This window comes from Myxine glutinosa, chromosome 6, assembly GCF_964187855.1.
Source record: "Myxine glutinosa chromosome 6, kmMyxGlut1.1, whole genome shotgun sequence".
Lineage (NCBI taxonomy): Eukaryota > Metazoa > Chordata > Myxini > Myxiniformes > Myxinidae > Myxine > Myxine glutinosa.
The window spans coordinates 134537995-134559166 of record NC_136266.1 but is presented as its reverse complement, the minus strand read 5'-3'; the positions used below and the strand labels follow the sequence as shown (position 1 = coordinate 134559166).

General features: G+C 45.5%; 1 protein-coding gene across 1 annotated transcript in view; it reads right to left on the bottom strand.

The window, feature by feature from the left end:
* LOC137429455 (SCO-spondin) overlaps positions 1–21172 on the bottom strand; it is a 444698-nt gene that overhangs the window by 374460 nt on the left and 49066 nt on the right. The window contains exons 9-11 of the mRNA XM_078781076.1: positions 16007–16166; positions 15621–15867; positions 1649–1787 (exon numbers count right to left, since the gene is read on the bottom strand). Coding sequence (XP_078637202.1) covers positions 1649–1787; positions 15621–15867; positions 16007–16166 — 546 coding nt within the window. The remainder of the gene's footprint in view (positions 1–1648; positions 1788–15620; positions 15868–16006; positions 16167–21172) is intronic.

Sequence of the window (21172 nt, the reverse complement as noted above, 5' to 3'; positions counted from 1 at the left end):
GATCATTTTACTTCCCGTTCTTTTTACATTACACAAGGGTACACACGGAATTTTGTTGTCGCAGGAAGAAGCCATTCAGACCATCATTCATTTCATTATTTTTATCGTGAAACATCAAAAATGGAAAATTATCATCCACTGGCAACTCAATTCCAAAAGGGTGCATACATCCTTTTCACATTAGTATTTAACATGTGAATTTAATTAGGCACAAATTATAGTCTAAAATGTCAGGAGCACGGAGATGAATGCCTGAGCGATTAAAACATGCCTGCGTTGTTCCTGCATTGCTGCTTTTTACCTTTGTTAAGAACTAAAGTAAATGGCAATGGAACATTCAACTCACAATCCCTTCCCCCCTTTCTTCCTGCAAGCAACATTCCTGTTCCATTCATTAAGAGCGATATCAAAGGTAAATTTTAAAACGTTTAACATCACAATCTCACGAGATGACGGAATCTCGCAATTCTTCAGTCATTCGTAATGGAACAACAATGGCTGCACTGTGGACAGAACCTGTGACACAAAATATATATTTTTCGTCTCCTCTGTCCACTCAACTCCCTCATCCTTGCTGTTGAAGGTATTATACAATTCATCTCCGAGGGTCTTATGGTTTCGTTCAATATATACTACTAATCTGACGGACAGCTGGGTCTGGTTTCAGGCAACGAGTGCACCCACTCCGTACAGGAGTGGCAGGAAGGCTTATGTTATTAGTATTACCCTCTGTGGTGTCTATAAATGACAGTAGATCTAGGTTCAGGCCTCAAGAATGTCAGAGGCGTATTCAGTAAGCAAGTTTCCACCCTCCCACTCTCTTTGTGGTATAAACATTTTTTTTTTCATAAAGACCTGTACATGGTCATTTGAGGTACGTGACTTTGTCATTAAGCGCAACGGAATTGGCTTTAAAAATCCGGCAACGAGCCGATTGGGTAACACAAATATGGCACCGTTCAAAAATTATGTAACGCTAATTTTTTAAGGGGCTGCAGACTGTACGGGCAGACTGATTAAACCTTACTAATAATTTAACACTCGGCCCAAACAAAGCCAATGGAAATCTGATGCAACAAAGCCGGACAGTGTATAAACAGCAGAGGCCAAGATAGGCCGAATGTGCTCGGCCCACCAGCGGCCATATAATTTCATCTCTGGCACTATGGTGGGTGGAGTCAAGCAACAGATGTGGGTGTGGTCCAGCAGCTGTCCGACCAATGGGTGCACATTTCAAAAATCAACCCCCAGGAAGAACCCCAACAAAAATAACAGCAACAACAACAACACCAATAACAAATGCAACTCGAAGCTCTTGTAGACCTGTGACATGTCACAGGTACAATAAATAATATGCAACTGGAACTCCTCAGATAAAGACCTTTATAATGAAATGAGTTTTATGGTTTCTGGTCAAGTAGTTGAAGAGATAATCATCAGATAGACAGAGAAACAAACAAATAAACAGAGTAAACATATTATTATGTCAGATTACCTTGCCTTTTATGAACAAAGATCCAGTTAAATTTGAAAGTGTCCTATTTCATCATAACATTTGAAGATCGTCTTCGTAAATGCATGACATTCTACATGTGGAAGTACAAAACTCTTTTTTTCCAAGGTAAACCATTCTGTGGAGTCACCTCACCTCCACGAGAATGTGGTCGCAGGTGCCATGAAAGGTGTAGTGAAGACCATCAAATGTAATGAAGTGTGTGTTCCCCACAACAGCACACTGGGCTGCACACGGGTTGGTGGTGCAGTTCCACGCACCATCACGACACACACTAAGAAGGGAGAGATGAAGGTGTAGGGAACAGGACAGGAAAGAATGTCTGCTGTGTGCCATCAACCGTAAGCCTACAACTGAAATTGTGTTGTAGGCCGTGAATGTTGTCACCAAGACTCATAAAAATGGTGATAAATTTAAAAATGCTCTCAAAGGAATACAACATATACGATGTTCGAATCACCCGTTATGGGCACACTCATGCACGTTCATGCAAATTCCATAGCTTGTAGAAAATTCCAAACAATAGAAAATAAGGAACATTCAAAAAATCTCATGTGCATGCTGGACAACCCTTGTGTTCTTCGGAGGAACAAGTAATGCTCTAGAAAGGTTCATATTGTCGCGTCACCTGGCGATTAATATTACCAGGGAAGGATAGCCGAACCAGCCTTTTTTTTTTTTAAGCCTTTTTCCCCTTTTTCCCAGATTCCCAAAAATGGCCGTTATTTTAAGCGCACGCGGGAAGGAAGAGATGTGAGGCGTTTAAATGAATGACACACTGGTTTATTCCCGAAACCACAAACAAATAAACACGACAAATAAAATGCACACAAATGATTTAATAAAACTCGAACATGGAAAATTATCCCCCCTGCCAAAGCCTCAACATGAAATGAAACGGATTACTGTGGTAAAAACTAATTATATATCCCACTATGAGGCGCCTCCACGCAGTTGCAAATGTATACACAAAGGGAAAGGTAAACGAAAAGAAAAAATCCCCCCTTTTTGCTGGCACTTAGCTTTGGTATCAAAATGGAACCTTTTAGGTTGCCGTTGCAGCTCGATGCCACCACGTGGGAAGCTCACAAGATGGCGGCCGAGGTGCCGCGTGTGAGTCGAGGGCGCACAGGGCCTTGCGGCGAGTAGTGAGGACGGCCATGTTTAGCTCTAATTATTCATCCTTGTGACAAACAGCACGGCCGTCAGCCCACCAAGAGCCCAGCCATCACAACCCTCTTTCAAAGTGTTTCCCAAGCAGCCCAGAGCTCCTCTTTCTTCAAAAGCGCGCACAAATACTGCCAAAGCACAAAATGGCCAGCCTTCTTCTTCAAGCCACGGCAAAAAGCGCTCTCCTCTTCTTCACTCCTGAGAGCCAAACGCCACACGTCCCTCCCAGTTCGCCCCGCCTACGCCCTACAGGCCAATCGCGTACCTCGGGGTGTGGCCTGCCGACCTGCCTCTCCGCCACCCTGATTCCTGCCTCTTCTGGGCAGGGCCTTTTGCCTTATTAGGTCCACGAGGGCGGGGCGTAGTTCGACCAGCACGTTCTTGGCTTTTGTCGGCGGTTGTTGTTGTTTAAAGGTTGTGCAAAAAACGTAAGGGAAAATTTACAGACGGAAGGCACGCACTGGGGAACATTATCCTTAAACCCTACAGATAATTAGCATGGCACCATCCCTCGCATGATGCACAATTAAACAACCTTAAGCTACAGTCACCTAACTTAATACATCAAAATGCTCCTACACGTCACGCAGTCCATGGTAATTCCTACACAGTTCTACCTCTCCACGGTATTCTTTTATTTTCCCCCCATAAACGTAACAATATAAAGGTGTGTCAATTGATTCATACAGCTGCATGAAGAAGTAAATGTATTTTATTTGCCAGATGTAGGGTGCCCCTTTATATGAACCTTTCTAAAGCATTAGTTGTTCCTCCTACAAACACAAGGGTAGTCCAGCATGCACACGAGATTTTTTGAATGTCCCTTACTTTCTATTGTTTGGCATTTTCTACAAGCTATGGAATGTCTCTTCTTTTGTATACTTTGCCACATGGCATATGCCACATAAAGAGGCCTTTTCTATGACCCTGCCATTTTCTCAAGAATATATATAATAAATCTACCAGTGAAAGCCGAGAAATTAATTTTCAGTGCCCATGTTAAGTTAAAGTTGCACACAGAGAAAGCGTCCCAGATAAAGGGAGGAGTGCTTTACGCCTCCCTTGATAGTCATGGGGCACCTTTTTCAATCTGTGCAAATTGTCCATAGAGTGTCATGGTTTGCATAATGGTTAACATCAACAAACAAAGCAAAACTATTCAAGAGCCTCATTGCTCAGTTTCGGAGCACCAAGCGTCCCAGGAAGACATTCATGGCATTCAAATGGCGTATGATAATTAGCCGTTGCAGACGGGCACTTTCATCAGGATGATTCAGGACCAATCTGCAATCCGAAAATCTAAGATGGAGATTTTTGGTCTTGAAATCTAATATTACAGGCAGTTTCAGTCTTGACAATTAATTTGGCAGACAATTGAAAGTCAGCTCAGGAGGAGTAAAAACACCATGACAGATTGCTGGAAAAACAGGTGTGTTTTTAATCGCATCAAACGGTCCTGATGTGACAAGCTTGGCGAGTTAGTGGCATGCTTATCATGGAGGCCAGTATTATAGTGCACATAGACCTGCAGCCTGGCAGAAGCTTGCACAGAAGGCTTTCATCAGTACGCTCAATGTGCACAGCATAACATGGTGTGGTTCAGGGAACTGGAATCCCGTGGGCCTGAATTGGGAAAGCAGGTTTTATAAAGTGACAAGTCCAGGTGAAAATATTCAAGTTCGGTGGAAGGGTCTGTGGGATGTGTTAAAAGACCAATTACAGGCTTAACAACAACCGCACCGAGCACAGTCACAATCAATTCCTTTCCTCTGCTATCCCAGTGGAGGTCGGAGTGCCTCAAGGGAGTATTGATCCTGGTCTTGTTACTCATATCATAGACCCTTTCATACGTTGTTGCACATGAATCCATTTCCCCCTCTACCTTGCCCCTACCCCGATCCTCCCCATCATCCCTTCTTCCACTGACAAGCAAACAACAGTTGTGTCACTCGCTGCTGATCTGGAATTGATTAGATGCTAATCTCTAAAATGGGGCATGTCTTTCATCCCTGGAAAATCTCAGTCTCACTCAATCGCTCAGAAGGATTGTTAAACATATAAATAAGTTCCCATGGACAGCAACTGCAAGGGGTTTCATGTTTTGAACTTCATGGGGTTTCATGTTTTGAACTGCAAGGCCTCATCACCAGCTATGACCTTTCCTGTGCTGATCATATGTCAAAGCTGGCCTACAAAACCAACCGCAGACTGAGCATCCTCCACCATTCCAAGTTATTACTTGAAAATATCAGAGCTGCTCACAGCCTACAAAGACTTTGTCCATAACCCAATGAAGTACTGCATACTGCTCTCCCCTATGGGCTGGCACCCCTGGATGACATATATGTACCTCCTGGATTCTGTAGAATCAAAAGCACTAAACATTATTGCAATAATGACGAGGCAGAAGCACAAAACCTATTTCGCCGATGTACATCAGAGACAGGTTTGTGGCCTTGGCTATTTTGGTTTACAGTCTTATTCCTTATGCTTGCTTGCTGTCTGTCTCTGTCTCTGTCTCTGTGTCTGTGTGTGTGTGTCTGTGTGTGTGTGTGTGTGTGTGTGTGTGTGTGTGTGTGTGTGTGTGTGTGTGTGTGTGTGTGTGTGTCTCTCTGTCTCTGTGTCTCTTTCTGTGTCTCTCTGTCTATGTCTCTGTCTCTCTCTGTGTGTCTCTCTCTCTCTTCCCTCACAACACCTTTAGGATGCACACATTCTTCCAATAACCCGCTCGAAGTTCAAATCCCAAAATCCAGGCCTGCTCCACACTTCCACTCTTTTGTTCCTCTTTTCTGCCTACCTAAAGCTATTCCTCCCTACCATTCCCTCAAGCATTTTAAATTGGCAGTAAATCATTCCCACTGACAGCCGTTTATACCCCCATTAATCCTTGAAACCCAACCCTCTTAATTTGCAGGTTGATGTGTTTCCTCCCCACATCTCGCTCCTCTTTTCCTGTTTGTTCATTCTCTTCCCAGCCAGCATGTACAGCTGGGGCACAGCTGGGAAATAGGTGGTTTGGATGGACTAAGGTGGGCTTGGGTTCGAGGTGGGTTTTTAAAAAAATGGGTTCCACATGGGTCTCATCTGGGCTGTCAATGTCATTCTACAACAAGAGCAACACTCTTTCACATCATATCCCACCTCACAAAGCTGGCTGGGGCCCACATGGGTTTTCGTCAGTCAGGTGGGCTGAACTGGACTTTGAGTGGGCTTGGGCCCTATGTGGGTCCCAGGTGGCCAATGTTAGTTTCAGAAGTTTTTAAAAATAACAGCCAGCAGCTGGCAGCCAATGTGTTATTGAAACCAGTTCACCAACAGTTTTTATACGCGAGTTTGTTATTGTCTGAAATGAATCATTCCGTTTGAACAAACATTGTAGTTTCCAATCAGCAGCCATGTTGTAGACCCTGATGTAGATCAATACTTGAATCGCCATTTCTCTCAGGGATGGGTGAACGGATCTTATTTCGTCAAAATTTCATAGGATCACACCCTTGGTATTCTGGAAGCAGGAATACCACGACAAGATGTTCAAGACATTTCAAATGCCACAGGAACACCATTGAATTATTAAAGTATTTACTATTATTAGCTTGTTTTACCAGATCCAAGTTAAGATGTTCTTTAAGATCAAAAGCCTCTCTAAAATACACTCCATTCTATATTTCTACTGACAGGAAAAGCAGATGTGATGTTGTACCTAATGCAGGATTGATTTACACCCCATTTACATTCACATGAGGCCTAGGAAAAAATCCATGTAGATTAAGGATTAAGGCACAGACAGATGAGTGTTCCTACAAAACACAATCCCTACAAAAGTGTGTGTGTGTGTGTGTGTGTGTGTGTGTGTGTGTGTGTGTGTGTGTGTGTGTGTGTGTGTGTGTGCGTGCGTTTTTGATGAAGGCAGGCGCAAAGCTCCCCTCCCTTTATGTGGAACGGTTTCTCTATATGCAACTTCAACACAAGGACTGAAAATTCATTTCTCGCTTTCTAATGGACTAAATTGGCTGCACATTTCAGAAGTAAATGCTTTGTACGTCCAAATCTCTTACCTTCCACCATCTCTTATCTTCCCCCCATCCAACACCTTGATCTTTTCTACCCCCACTAATTCACCCCAGATCCACTTTTTTGAAATTCCAACTTCTTTCCTGGAAGTCCTTGCAGTGTCCATATGTTTTATACCTCTCCCACCTCCCCCCAAGACTTCTCCCTCCCACATTTCTCTCGATGTCCCTGCTCTCAAATGTTGTGTTTGTGTCCTTCCCCCTCTCTCCCCTTATTTTGTGTTTTATGTGTCGGTTTGACTTTTTGTGTGATTAATGTTAGCTCTTTCACGAGCCTCGATCTTGTATACAAAAAATAATAACTAGCCGAAACCCGTGGAACATCCACGGAAGGGAGGATGTGGTGTATGGATAGAGTGTACCATTATGGATGGCATAGGGGATTTGCTTGTCCGAGTAAGAGTTAGGAAGAAAGATGACAATGAAGAGTGCGTATATGAACAACGTATTTATTGCAATCTACTTAAATGACAACGCTACGATATATTTTTGAAAAATGAATGGATTCGTAATAGGAATCAGCATAGCACCACTCTGGCCACACTGGCGCAGTGGTATGTGTCAATGGAAAGGAACAGCAGTAGAACCATAGACTTTTTAAAAATGAACGGATTAGTAAATCGACTGGAATTAGCCCCATACTGGCGCATTGGTAAGCGTCAATGTCAAGGCAGAGCAGTAGGAATATAATACAATGAACGCAGTATCAGAGGTTGAAATTATTTTAAAACTTCTGGATAAACAATGTTTGGGGTAATAGTCAAGCCTCTGACGACCGCGATCGACGACACCGGCACAAATGCATGCTCTGGATTGTCCACTCGGTGGACGGCTTGCTTTCGCCTTCGCCTGTCCAATCAGCGGACGGCTTGCTTCGCCTTCACCCAGCAGACGCCAATACGATGGCGTCGTATCGGCAGTTAATCGGATGCTTTTGGGCCCCAAAGTCGACTAATTCAGATTTTTCGAGTATGGCTGTACGTGATAAACAAAGAGCGCGGTTGGAAGAAATTATGGTAAACCCACCTGATGAGGTTAGCGTACACCACGATCGACGACACCGGCACAAATGCATGCTCAGGATTATCCACTCAGTGGACGGCTTGCTGTCGCCTTCGACTGTCCAATCAGCGGACTGCTTGCTTCGCCTTCACCCAGCAGACGCCAATAAGATGGCGTCATATCGGCAGTTAATCGGATGCTTTTGGGCCCCAACGTCGGCTAATTCAGATTTTTCGAGTATGGCTGTACATGATAAACAAAGAGCGTGGTTCGTAGATCGTAAATCCATTAGTACCGTGGGCATCGGGTCACTGGGTGCGGCGTAAAAGGGATAACAAAGTCGAGTCCTTACGCTATTATTATATAGATTTTAAAAAAGTAATATGTTCCAAATTTCAGCAACATCCGTTTCCGCATCCTTGAATTTGATTAAGAAAACCCTCGAATCACCGTTGATGTCCGTCAGTCCGGTCCGTCCGTCCGTCCGCTCAAAATGTGTTGGCGCTCATATCTCAAAGGCTATACATTGAAACTAGCTGAAACCTGGAATATACATCGGCCAATAGGTCAAGTTAATGGCTTTCAAAACAAATTCCACCTAAGTGCCATAGTTTTTGCTTCTCAGTCGAAATCCTTGTAACAATCATGACAATCCATACATATACATTTTATACCCCTTTAATATATTGTTGCGGATATGAGGATTGTGTTTTTTTTATTGGGTGTTTTATTAATATTGCTTGATTCTGGCCCCTCCTGCCTCCAGTGTTGTGTAAAGGTCAAAGGGCGTCCCATAATTAGTCCATAAAGCATACACGTCAGCCAATCATAGATTTCCCCCTGGTTGATAGTGTTACATATTTATGTGAATGTATGTGAATTACCATGCAGGTGTTTGCTTCCGTGTGTAGTATATTAAGTTGTTGTGTAGTTGTTGTGGTTGGAGGGTCAGAAGCCCTTCTGAAAGAGTGGCAGGAAACGGAAGTGGCCGGAAGCGGAAGTGACGGGAAAGGGGGAAGAAAAGACACGAGGAGAGAAAAGGACGGTGCTTCCTCTTCCTCGCCCCGCGACGACGAGAAGGTGGAATCGACCTTACGCTGCGCGGAAAACGCGCCGTTGCGAAACGTCTGGCGAGAGGAGTTACCTGGGCGGTAAATACCTTTGGACACGTCCAGTCACTGTGAGTTCGTGCACGAAACCAAGCGTCCGGGACAGTTTGCCCCGTCTACAAAGACGCGTACGGGTCCGCACGTTGGGCCTCGCTCGAGTCGGAAGCCGCGCTGGGTTTTGCCCCGTCTACAAAGACGCGTACGGGTCCGCACGTTGGGCCTCGCTCGCGTCGGAAGCCGCGCTGGGTTTTTGCCCATCTACAAGGACGCGTAAGAGTCGCACTTGGGGCCTCGCGCACGTTGGACGCCGCGCTGGGTTTGCCCCGTGGCTTGGCAAGGAGGTGCGCTGCAGCCGCGGCCCCAGTCCGAGACGGCACGTTTAGAGCACGTCCGCCCGGGGCTCGTTCAACCGCCCGTGTGCGGAGAGGAGAGACATTGACCACGGAGGGAGTCAGGAGTGGGGCTCACGTGAGGAATGTATAAGATTAAGATGGCCATCTTAGAGTTGTGTAGATGAGTTCACATGGTTGTAATATTGATTGTGCATTGTTGATGGTTGTTGATTGCTCAGTGAATATAGTATTGATTATTCCGGATCCTTGGTGTGGGGTTTCTTCTTGACCGGAATTCAGATTGATTGCGTTACGAAAGCGTATAAACCATATATCTTTCTGGCGGGGTCCCTCCCACGGTCCGGGGGTCACCAAGACCAGGTAGTTACCGGGAGGACCACGTAACAGAATTGGGGGCCCGTCCGGGATCTAAAAGTGTATAAAATAATAAAATAATAATATTTTTGGTAATTAAAATTTATTAATTAATTATTAATTGGTAATATTTTTTTTTGAGAAATTGGGGAAAGTCTTGGGGTGAAGGTTAACAGGTGTTAACGATAGGCACCATGGCGTTTGTGGCACAGAACTTTGGGGTAACCCCGAGTGAGGCACAGTTCCGAGCGTTGCTAAAGTCGGATCTCTTGAAATTGGCCAAACATTTTAACTTGGAGGTCCGAACTAATTTGAGGAAGGCAGAGTTGCAGGCCACGGTGATACAATCTATGGTGGGATTAGGAACATGGGACGAGTTAGCCTGGGAGTGGCTACCCGAAGAACCAGAAGACGTGGAGCTCCGGAAACTGGAGTTACAATTACGGAGCCAGGAACGGATCAAAGAAGAAGAAAGGAAAGCAGAAAAGGAAAGAGCAGAAGAAGAAAGGAAAGCAGAAAAGGAAAGAGCAGAAGAAGAAAGGAAAGCAGAAAAGGAAAGAGCAGAAGAAGAAAGGAAAGCAGAGGAGAGGAGAGAAGAGAAACAAGCAGAGGAAAGGAGAGTGGAACGAGAACTCCAGGAAAGGTTAGCAGAAGAAGAAAGGAAAGCAGAAAAGGAAAGAGCAGAAGAAGAAAGGAAAGCAGAAAAGGAAAGAGCAGAGGAAGAAAGGAAAGCAGAGGAGAGGAGAGAAGAGAAACAAGCAGAGGAAAGGAGAGTGGAAAGAGAACTCCAGGAAAGAAGAGAAAAGGAACAAGCAGAGGAAAGGAGAGCTGCAAGGGACCTCGAAGCAGAGGAGAGAAAAGCGGAAAGGGAATTAAAGGAACGTGACATGCAGCTTCAGCAAGAAATCAAATTCAAGGAGCTGGAGTTAATGAGAGAACGGGGAGAGGCACCACCCTTGCTGACGGGGTCGACACCTAACCAGAAAACCTGGGATGTGGGCAGACATGTGAGGCTGGTTCCACCGTTCAGTGAAAAAGAAGTCGCGAAATTTTTTCCACACTTTGAGAAAGTGGCTCGACAATTAAACTGGCCGGAGGAGGCCTGGACCATACTCGTACAAAGTGTGCTGGTGGGGAAAGCTCAGGAAATTTATTCGGCGCTACCAATGGACCAATGTGCAGATTATGAGGTACTGAAGAAGCACATCCTCAAGGCCTATGAGTTGGTTCCGGAAGCTTACAGGCAAAAATTCAGGAATGCCAGGAAGAGGGAGAGTGAGACCCATGTGGAGTTTGCCAGAGTGAAAGAAAACATGTTTGATCGGTGGTGTGAGTCAAAAGGAGTCGGGAAAGACTTCGAGACATTGCGGGACTTGATCCTGGTGGAGGAATTCCAGCAGTGTGTCCACGAGGACATCAAAGTGTACCTGCAGGAAAAGAAGGTACCAAAGTTGTGGGACGCAGCCACCATGGCAGATGATTATGCCTTAACCCACCGAATAGGGGTCCACGAACCTAACTCCTCGCCTAGATCTCCGCAGGGGAGGTGGGGAACAGCAGGTGCGGAGAACGACCATACATGGCGGCGGCCTCGAGATGATTATGGGGACAACTATGATACCCCACCGGTTCGAAATCAGAGGGATGCGGGCCCAAGACAAACTTATAGTTCGGGGGGCCCGAGGCAGACCCCGAGTTTTTCCTCCGGGCCTACTTGCGCGTTTTGCAAAAAACCTGGACACTTGATGTCCAGTTGTTACCTCATGAAAAGGGACAACCCAGAGCGGAGTCCGACTATTACAACTCCGAATGCGATGGCTAGCGTAAGAAATCGCCATCAAGAGGGTTACCAACCATTTGTTTCCGAGGGGTTTGTGTCACTGGATGGAGCCTCGACTAACCGGAGACCGGTTAGGATATTGAGAGACACAGGGGCCCATCAATCTTTAATGCTTGAAGGCATTTTGCCATGGTCCGAGGAGACGGCAACGGGGGATAGTGTTCGTTTACAGGGGATCGGGGGCGGTGTTAGTGCTCCCCTTCAGGTCATCCAGTTGGAGTCCGATTTGGTGTCAGGACCGGTCACCGTCGGTTTACAAGCCACGTTTCCTGTAGAGGGTGTATCTGTGGTTCTCGGGAATGATTTGGCCGGGGGTCAAGTTTATGGTAACCTGAGGGTTGAGAAAGAGCCCAGCAGGGAAAATAACACCACACCAGCTCGGGATGGTGACAAAAGTGCCAAGTTATTTGTAGGGGGACTGAACTTCAAAACAGAGGAAGAAGTTCTGACCTCTGTCTTCAACAGATATGGGCCGCTGGTGGAAGTGCGGTTGGTAAGAGACTGGGAAACGCAACAGTCAAGAGGGTTCGGCTTTGTCACGTTTGCCAGCACAAAAGACGCCAGAGAGGCAGAGAAGAATTGGAATGGCAAGGATTTGGAGGGTCGGACCATAACAGTAGGGAAGGCATTTCGTAGGCGTCGAGAGGTCTACAGGAGAGGACAACTGGGCGGTAGTTTTGGTGGTGGCCGCAGTCAATATTATTATGGAGGCTCCCTGAGTTACGGCCACTCCCGAAGGAAGAATTGGCAAAGTAGTGGCCGAGAAGAAGACCGGTATTCAGGGGACTACAGGGACCAGTGGTCCCACCCTAATTATTAGGGACGTTCCGAGAAGTTGAAGCACTGAAGGCGGCGGAGCCGCCGAGCCAAGATTCCTACACGAATTAACCGTGAACGCCGTTCCTAAAGGCGCCCATGTAGAGAACTTTCCTGCACGGACTAACCGTGAACTCCACGTTCCTCAAGGCGCCCATGTAGAGAACTTTCCTGCACGGACTAACCGTGAACTCCGCGTTCCTAAAGGCATCCATGTAGTGAATACTCGGCTTGGCCTCCCGGAAAAGTGCTATCGAGTGGCTTAACTGGCTTTATTTTTAAGTGATAACTGTGCCCGGGGGGAATTGATAATGTGGGGGGGTTGAGTTATCTGGTTTATTTCTCCAAATTGGCCGGCAAAGAAAGTTTTCGCTGGGTTCAAACTTTCTTTCTTGAAGGGGGGGAGTGTTACATATTTATGTGAATGTATGTGAATTACCATGCAGGTGTTTGCTTCCGTGTGTAGTATATTAAGTTGTTGTGTAGTTGTTGTGGTTGGAGGGTCAGAAGCCCTTCTGAAAGAGTGGCAGGAAACGGAAGTGGCCGGAAGCGGAAGTGACGGGAAAGGGGGAAGAAAAGACACGAGGAGAGAAAAGGACGGTGCTTCCTCTTCCTCGCCCCGCGACGACGAGAAGGTGGAATCGACCTTACGCTGCGCGGAAAACGCGCCGTTGCGAAACGTCTGGCGAGAGGAGTTACCTGGGCGGTAAATACCTTTGGACACGTCCAGTCACTGTGAGTTCGTGCACGAAACCAAGCGTCCGGGACAGTTTGCCCCGTCTACAAAGACGCGTACGGGTCCGCACGTTGGGCCTCGCTCGAGTCGGAAGCCGCGCTGGGTTTTGCCCCGTCTACAAAGACGCGTACGGGTCCGCACGTTGGGCCTCGCTCGCGTCGGAAGCCGCGCTGGGTTTTTGCCCATCTACAAGGACGCGTAAGAGTCGCACTTGGGGCCTCGCGCACGTTGGACGCCGCGCTGGGTTTGCCCCGTGGCTTGGCAAGGAGGTGCGCTGCAGCCGCGGCCCCAGTCCGAGACGGCACGTTTAGAGCACGTCCGCCCGGGGCTCGTTCAACCGCCCGTGTGCGGAGAGGAGAGACATTGACCACGGAGGGAGTCAGGAGTGGGGCTCACGTGAGGAATGTATAAGATTAAGATGGCCATCTTAGAGTTGTGTAGATGAGTTCACATGGTTGTAATATTGATTGTGCATTGTTGATGGTTGTTGATTGCTCAGTGAATATAGTATTGATTATTCCGGATCCTTGGTGTGGGGTTTCTTCTTGACCGGAATTCAGATTGATTGCGTTACGAAAGCGTATAAACCATATATCTTTCTGGCGGGGTCCCTCCCACGGTCCGGGGGTCACCAAGACCAGGTAGTTACCGGGAGGACCACGTAACAATAGTTATATCTTTATTATGTGTATTAGGGTAAGGCCTTGTCTCCCATTAAGATGACACTCCATTGCACCAAGTGAAATAGAGTAGATTCCTTTCACTTTCCCCTTTCATCATTGCCAAGCCTCGATTGCCAATTACATCCCCTCTAAAACCACCATTGAACATGTGCTCGGGTCGGGGAAGAAAGGCGTGCCCGCCCATCGTCATCAAGGGCGGAGCTAGAGGGCCGTGCCGACCAATCAGGGCCGAGGTGAGCACACCAATGGGCGTGTCCTAAAGGCCGGCGGCTTGATCGCCGGAGGCGCTATAAAAAGCGCGTGCGCAAGGTCCTGAAAGAGAAGAGATGATCCAGCAGCGATTCTTGTCCAAGAGAAGAGATCATCCGGAGAGATCATCCAGAGAGAACATTAAAGAGATCATCCAAAGAGATCGTCCAGGGAAGCACAAAGCCTGCTATTCGTCGCCTTGCTCGCCAAAGTTGGACCAAGCAAGAGAGTTGGGCAGGAAGCAAGCACGTTGTTCAGTTGTGTGGTTGGACCAGACGAGTCCTGGCAAAGCACGCGACGTCCCCAGAGCAGCCGCAGCCACAGCAGCAACGACAGCAGCGTGGGGCCTTGACGGCAGTTCCGGAGCAGGGCCGCGAAGGAACGGCGGCGGTCAAACGCGCCGATCGTGCTGCAGTACCATTGGACCTTCCTCTCCCTCCAGCCATCCACCTCCTGCCTTTCCATCCTTCTTGTGTACGTGAGTTTGTTTTGTTTGTTCTGTCCCTGGGTTAATTAAGTTTGTATAAGCTAGCGTTGCACTGTGTCTAATATCTTCTGTATATTATTTTCTTATCTTTCCTTCTCCTTGGTTTTTTTGAGCCTGTAAATAGCAAATAAATTATATTCGTATTTCCAACCTTTTTGTCTGCTTCTTCTTCACATCCGTGTCGCCTTAGTCTTTTCCCTATTGAATATCTGTGGCGCGATCCGGCCAACGTTCGGGAATCGGGTTAGTCGGGGTAACTGTACGGCCGCGGGGCCATCCGCTCGGCAAACACAACATCTTATCCGCGGGCCGTAACAATATTATTATGAATATCTAACGTGCTGGCCCAATAACCTAATGGATAAGGCATCAGTCTCCAGACCTGGGATTGTGGGTTTGAGTCCCATCTGGGTGGAATAACTTTTTTCCCTCTTACTTTTTCAAGTCTTTTCTATCATCTTGAATAAAGTCTTGTACGACAAACAAATGCATTTTGTTCATATTTTTGCTTTTCAGTCGAAATCCTTGTAACAATCATTCCAACAATCCATATATACACACTTTATACCCCTTTAATTAATACATTATTACAAAGATCTAACGTGCTGGCCCGATGGCCTAATCAGGATGAAGATAATTGGTTTAGGGTCGTTCATTGGCACAATTAGGCTGCTCATGTTCACTTGAGAGTTGCAATTCCACGGGGGTTTCCGCATATCTCGCGGGAATGTGAGTTGAACAGGCGACGACCCTGATGGGCCATGGCATGTAGGAGCCATGCTTTTGTTGTTTCAATCTCAGTTTCTGTGAAGTCCGTGATAGCATGATAGGGGAGGGGGGGAAGTTAAATATTCCACTGTTTCGATGAAGTAATGAAGAAATTTGCAATGATCGATGTGGGAATCCCAACGGGTTAGGTGATGACAGAGAGTTGGGGTTGGGAGTAGGGGAGAGCAAATAGGGGAAAGAGTTGGGAGGTGGAGGTTGAGGCGTTTTGGGGAGAGGTGGAGGACTATCGGTGTGGGGGAGGAGGGGAAGTTCAGGAGTTGTGGTGAGGGGAAGGTGAGCTGAGGTCTTAAAGTCAAATTTTACATTGCGCGGAGGTTCCGAGAGTCTCTCGTAGTAGTGTATAATTATCGGAAGATTACACTTTCGTAAAAATGTTTTTATGGATCTTTGTTCCCTCACCCTAAAATACTTGTGTTGTGCTCGTATTCAATGATAACAAAAGGTCATACCAGCGGTTACACTGCTGTTGAATTGAAGCTCCAGGAGGAAACCTCTTCTTGTGATGCGTGCAGGGACATGTGCCTGGAGGGATGCAGGAATTCCCATCCAGGCGCATTGGAGCCAGACACTCACAGCCACTCACGCACACGTCACTGGGACAAGCGACATCTCCCTCATCAACCCAGAGTCCCCCACAGGTTGGGGGGCAAAGTGAGATGCAATCTGCATATCCTTTTCCACCTTCACATGGCTTTTCTTGGATAGGAAGAGAGAAAGGTAAATTTCACTGCCAGACAATTTAGTCTCTTTTAGGTTTCAAATTTTAAAAAATTTCAATTGAAATGTGAAATGCAAAAATAAAGAGATAGAAAACTGAAATTTGTATAAAACTTACTGCAAAACTCTGGTGTTCGCCAGTTGAGCTGGACACCTTTCTTAGCACACTCTCGCGCGTAATCAGCAGCAGTGTCACACACAGCCGCCATACCTCCTGCACTACCTCCGTATAGGCAGTACCCATAGAGGCAGGCATCATGGTACGGCTGTGGCTTTATCTGGAAAATGAAGTGGGATGTCATCATGTATAATACTCGTTAAATAATACTTACTGCCCCCTTTCAAATTATTTTCTCCTGGTTCGCTAGCTGCACCTGTTTTTAGCATTGCCGTAGCTTACGTAAGCATCTTTAGTAGCTGTTTCTACTGAGAATTTTGAAGTTTGCTGTCGAAGATTGAATAACCATTGACACACCATAAAAAAACTCCCTCTAATAACTGCAATTTTTGATTTTGAAAATAGCAAACAATCACATGAAGCAAGATCTGGTAAAGCTAGTGGTTGACAACTGAAATGTCATTCTTGGTCAGGAACTGATGCATTGATATTATAGTGTGCACCAAAGCATTGTTTTGTTACAAAACTCATTGTTTAGATGCATATTTGGCATGGTTAATACCAGCAGTCATTTGATATTTGATGCACAGTTGTACTTCATGCACCGTTGTATATTTGGGTCACAGCTTGTCCATCAGGATTGGATAACAAAACCAGATATACAGTCATGTGAAAAAGTAAGTACACCCCATGTAAAGTTTTGACTTTTTCAACAATTTCAACATACAGCTACTTGATCTTCATTTCAACAATATTGATAGATAAAGGTGACATAATATAACAAATATCATGAAACATTTACATTTTGTAGTCCATTGTATAATTTAAATAAACATAAATGCAAATTTCACATGTGGAAAAAGTAAGTGCACCCCTACATTTATCACTACTTCAAATACCTAAAATTAGAATCAGGTGCACCAGCTCAGGTGCAAATGATTAGAACATCGTTAGAGAGGATCTTGGAGGAACCTGTCTTATTTAAACCTCAGACATTTAGTTTGGTTTGCTCTTTGTTGTTGAAGTGTGCGGCGTCACCATGCCGAGATCAAAAGAGCTCTCTGAGGCCTTCAGAAAGGTTATATATGCCTACCAGTCTGGGAAGGGATTTAAAAAGATCTCCAAACTAAAAAATTTTTTTTTTTTTTTTTTTTTTTGTATACTGAATCGAGGCTCGTGAAAGAGCTAACATTTATTTCACAAACAAATCAACCAGACAAACAAAATATACAAAAAGAGGGAGCGGAAGACAAGATGGGGAGAGAAGGGGAAGCACACAACCACAACATTTGAGAGCAGGGAGAAGTGTGGGAGGGAGAGGGCTTGGGGGCAGGAGGCGTGGGAAGGGGAGGGGGGGGGGGGGGAGGTATAAAACACAAGGGGACCGAAATTAGCGGGGGTAGAAAAGATCAAGGTTTTGGATGGGGGAGGATAAGAGATGGTGGTGAACAGCTGTTTTAAAGACCTGGAGGGTGGAGTGGGATTGAAGAGAGTGAGGGAGTTTGTTCCAGAGGTGGGAGAAAAGAGGAATGAAGGAGTGAAGATGAGCAGAAAGTCTTGATTTTGGCAGTTTAACCATAAGAGGGTTGCAGGCAGATCTTGTGCAACCTGTAGAAATATTTGGGGGACAGAGCCCAGAGAGAGCTGGGGGGGCAAGGCCAGAGAGGAGTCGGTAGAAGACGGAAAGACCACCAACCTGCCTGCGGTGAGTGAGTGAAAGGCCCTTGGAGTTAGCTTCATCGCGGGAGATTCCAATGATTCTGAACGCTTTGGTTTCAACAGCGTGAAAACGAGCTAGGTGTGAGGCAGGAGCACCAGACCAGAGGGGAGAGCAGTATTCCATAGAGCTGCAGATGAAAGCCTTCTATGTGGTGAGGAGCTCAGGAGTGCCAAGGAAGGACTTCGCACGACGGAGGATGCCCAGTCGGCGACTGGCTTTGGAGGCCAGATTTGAAATGTGGTTTTCCCAGGAAAGATCATGGCAAATAGTGAGACCCAAAAGCTTGAGTGACAGAACTTCTTGGAGAGGATTATTCAGAAAGTGGATGGGAGGGTTTTCCAGTCGGTCTTTTCGGAGAGACATCGTAAGAGTGTGAGATTTATCAGGATTGAAAGACATGTTCCATTTGTTTGCCCAGTCTGTGATTTTGTCCAGGTCTGCAGAGAGTGAGGAGGCTGCAGACTGCCGATCTGAGGGATGAGGAATGGAGCGACAGAGAGTAGAGTCGTCAGCAAAGAGATAGAGAGGATTTTCAAGAGAGTCAGAGAGATCATTGATGAAGACCAGAAAAAGCACAGGGCCCAGAACACTACCTTGGGGAACTCCAGCCTGAACAGGAAGAGGAGATGAGAGAAACCCATTCAGGGCCACACGTTGACTACGACCAGAGAGGAAGTCCGCCAGCCATGCGTGGAGATTTCCATGGATACCAAAGGAGGAGAGTTTGGTGAGCAGAGCAATTTGAAATCAATCATTCGACTGTCCGGAAGATCATCTACTTGGGGCAGCTTTGCTGCATCAGGGCCTGGGCAGCTCACCATCATAGAATCCACGATGAATTCTTCATTGTACCAGAGGGTGCTTGAGGATAATGTGAGGCCATCTATCAGAAAGTTGAAGCTCAACCAAAGGTGGACCTTGCAACATGACAATGACCCTAAACATACCAGTAAATCCACCAAGGAATGGCTGAAAAGAAAGAAATGGAGAGTTCTGGAATGGCCAAGTCAAAGCCCGGATCTAAATCCCATCGAGATGTTGTGGGGGGATTTGAAACGAGCTGTGCATGCAAGAAACCCCTCAAACATCGCACAGCTGAAAGAATTCTGCATGGAGGAGTGGGCAAACATTTCTCCCAGTCGATGTCAGAGACTGGTAGACAGTTATAAGAAACGTCTACTTGAGGTTGTTTCTGCCAAAGGGGGCAATACCACCTATTAGAGCCAAGGGGGTACTTACTTTTTCCACATGCGAAATTTGCATTTATGTTTATTTAAATTATACAATGGACTACAAAATGTAAATGTTTCATGATATTTGTTATATTATATCACCTTTATCTGTCAATATTGTTGAAATGAAGATCAAACAGCTGTATGTTGAAATAAGTTGAAAAAGTCAAAACTTTACATGGGGTGTACTTACTTTTTCACGTGACTGTATGTCAATGGATGAAATCAACATGATGTTAATTGAGTTATGCTAACCACCATGCGAAGCAAGGAAAAGCTGATGTTTTGGGTGTTAACCCTTCATCGGAGCAAAATAGCTTTTTGCAGGAACGAATGGTTAACACTCCGACCTCTTTTGCTCCGACGAAGGGTTAATACCAGAAATGTCCGCTTCTTCTTGCTTCCCACGGTGGTTAGCAGATGTCAAGCAAGGTTCTGTTGAATTTGTCCATTGTTATACCTTTCCGGTGACACAGATATACATTAGCTTTCATCTGCAAAACTAGTTCTTCATTGCACATATCAAAAAAAATTTGACAAAAAGAAGTTGAAAAAAAAGTTGAAAAAAGCAAAAAATAAAAAATTATTAAATGCCTTTTATGTGAAAATCAAAAAAATTAACGAAAATAAAAGTGAAATTTAAATCGAATTAATATAGTATTTATGTATGAAGCATTCATATCGAGAGCCACCAAAAAGCCACGCTTGCAATTGTCACAGTATCAGCAGAATTTTGTTTATTTATTATTCAACTCCATAGTTTGCCAGTTTTGAGACAATGGAGAAGAAATCTGCCAAATGGTATAAATCAGGCACCTCTGTAAATTCTCACCCATACATCATTGAGAAGAGATGATGGAATACTGCATGACGATGCAATACTTATTACCTCTACCACCAAAGGTGGATGGAGGTTATCTTTTCACCCCTGTCTGTCTGTCTGTTTGTATGTTTGTTTGTCCGTTTGTGAACAAAATATCTCAAAAAGTTGTGGACTGATTTGGCGAAATTTGAAACGAAATTTGGCAGAGATGTAGCACGTGTGACAAGGACGAAATGATTAGATTTTGGTGAAGATCCGGATTCGGATCCGGCTACTAGTGTTTTAAAAAATGATTCTTCACCATTGGGAGATCGGGCCAAAAACGATACATAGCAGGATATCTCAAAAAGTTGTGGACGGATTTGGACGAAACTTGGTGGACCGGTTGGGTGTCTGACAAGGCCGATTCAATTGAATGTTGGTGAAGATCTGAATATGGATTCGGCTGCAATAATTATTTAATTTTTAAGTGATTCTTCACCATCGAGAGATCGGGTGAAAAGCGATACATAACATGATATTTTAAAAAGTTATGGACGAGTTATGAATAAACTTGGTGGATTAGTTGGTTAGGTGACAAAAACAAGCCGATTAGATTTTGGTTCAGGTCCGAATCCAGATCCGGCCTCTCAGTGGGATACAAAACGTAAACTGTTCACCAGGAGGAGGTATGCTCCCTACTAAGTTCCGTTCTAGTTGAGTAAAGAATCCGAGCAGACACACAAGTACAATCTAATGACTATGTGAAAATGAACACAATGCAATCACACCTTGTGTGTACAGTTTGCCCCTGAATAAATGTGCCGGACAGCACTGACCTGTCTGTGACATTGATCAAAAGGGATCATAAGCAGGCGCCGACAATGTGACGCAGCCGTGGCTGCTATACCCGGTATATCTTCTCGGTCACAGGTCCTTCCTACTCCGACGATATCTTGACATCCCTGTGGAAATCATCAAAAGTCTACTTCATTTGGGTGGATGTTTTCCACATCTAAGTTAATGCATTTCGGGAAACTTACAGCAACCGCCCCATGAACGGAGATTTATGGATTAACTGGTCGACCATAATATGGTGATTACGATATTCAGTCAAGAGGAGGAATGTCTGTGCAAATGCTCATCATTATGCTGTCATCCAGAGTCCTCTCTAGCAGGAGTGCTAAGTGAAGGAAAGTATTTGTAACTTGTCCAGGGTGTCAGCAAGAACTCCCCTACACTTCAATAGACACCATGGGATTTCTAACGTGCACCGGCTAATGCTAGCAGACAGGACAGCCAGCTAAAAGACAAGGCCAGCAAAGATAAATGTTTTACAACCCTTGCATGTAATTAGCATGACGAGTGGAGAAACCACTCACAAGGAAGGTGAATTTGGACATGGGTTATAG